The sequence below is a fragment of the Dipodomys ordii genome, unplaced genomic scaffold (assembly GCF_000151885.1).
Source record: "Dipodomys ordii isolate 6190 unplaced genomic scaffold, Dord_2.0 Scaffold71, whole genome shotgun sequence".
Taxonomy (NCBI): Eukaryota; Metazoa; Chordata; class Mammalia; order Rodentia; family Heteromyidae; genus Dipodomys; species Dipodomys ordii.
Window position 1 is genome coordinate 535,336 of NW_012267287.1, and position 905 is coordinate 536,240.

The 905-nt window shown below is 39.3% G+C and overlaps 1 protein-coding gene across 1 annotated transcript in view; it reads right to left on the bottom strand.

Moving 5' to 3' along the window:
• Positions 1-905, bottom strand: part of LOC105991311 (transmembrane emp24 domain-containing protein 11) — a 39,122-nt gene extending 38,217 nt beyond the window's left edge. The window contains exon 1 of the mRNA XM_013023919.1: positions 748-905. Coding sequence (XP_012879373.1) covers positions 748-871 — 124 coding nt within the window. The 5' untranslated portion in view covers positions 872-905. The remainder of the gene's footprint in view (positions 1-747) is intronic.

Sequence of the window (905 nt, forward strand, 5' to 3'; positions counted from 1 at the left end):
TTTTTTCTTTTTGCTTATGTGGTGCTGAGGAATCGAACCCAGGGCCTCGAGCATGCAAGGCAAGCGCTCTACCACTGAGCCACCTTCCCAGCCCTGAGGTTATTACTCTTGAAAGTACAACACTGACCTGTAGTGGCCAAGGTGATCTGGAAGGAGAATCCAGCATATTCAATGCAAGATTGAGATGCTGTGGGCTCCTCCTGTGGGTTTGTGCTTCAGCTCCTTTTACTAGATTAGTCTAAAGGCCTCATAGATATTTGAGTGTTCAGCCACAATTAGCATGCTAAATGGCACCAGATATTCTTTTTTTTTTTTAATCCTGGGGTTTGAACTCAGGGCCTGGACACTGTCCTTGAGCTTCTTTTGCTCAAGGCTAGCACTCTACAATTTGATCCACAGTGCCACTTCTGGCTTTTTCTGTTTATGTAGATCTGAGGAATCCAACCAGGGTTTCATGCATGCTAAGCAAGCACTCTTCTACTAAGCCACATTCCCAGCCTAAGATATTATTTTACCTAAGGAAACCTGATAATTAAGAAAAAAAATCAAGCTTGGATTCTGTAAAGACTCAGATGTTCTATATTATAAATTACACAATTCACTCTTAAGGTAATTTTCAGTCAAGTATTTATAGCTTGATATAAACTATCAAAAGAAAGTCACATTGCATTATTCTCATTATCAGATAATATAGACTTTAAGAAAATTACCCTAATAGCCATAAAATGCAGAGTTCATCTTACCTACCTGTTATCCATGTGTCACTTGGAATATCTTCTATGATACATTTCTCCTCTCGTTCCCCTATATGGAAGTAAAAGGCAGCTGAAAGTGAAAACATAAAACATAAAAGAAGTGTTAGCATTTGCATTTCTGCTGCTTTAGTCCCTCGCAGTGGCACTTTC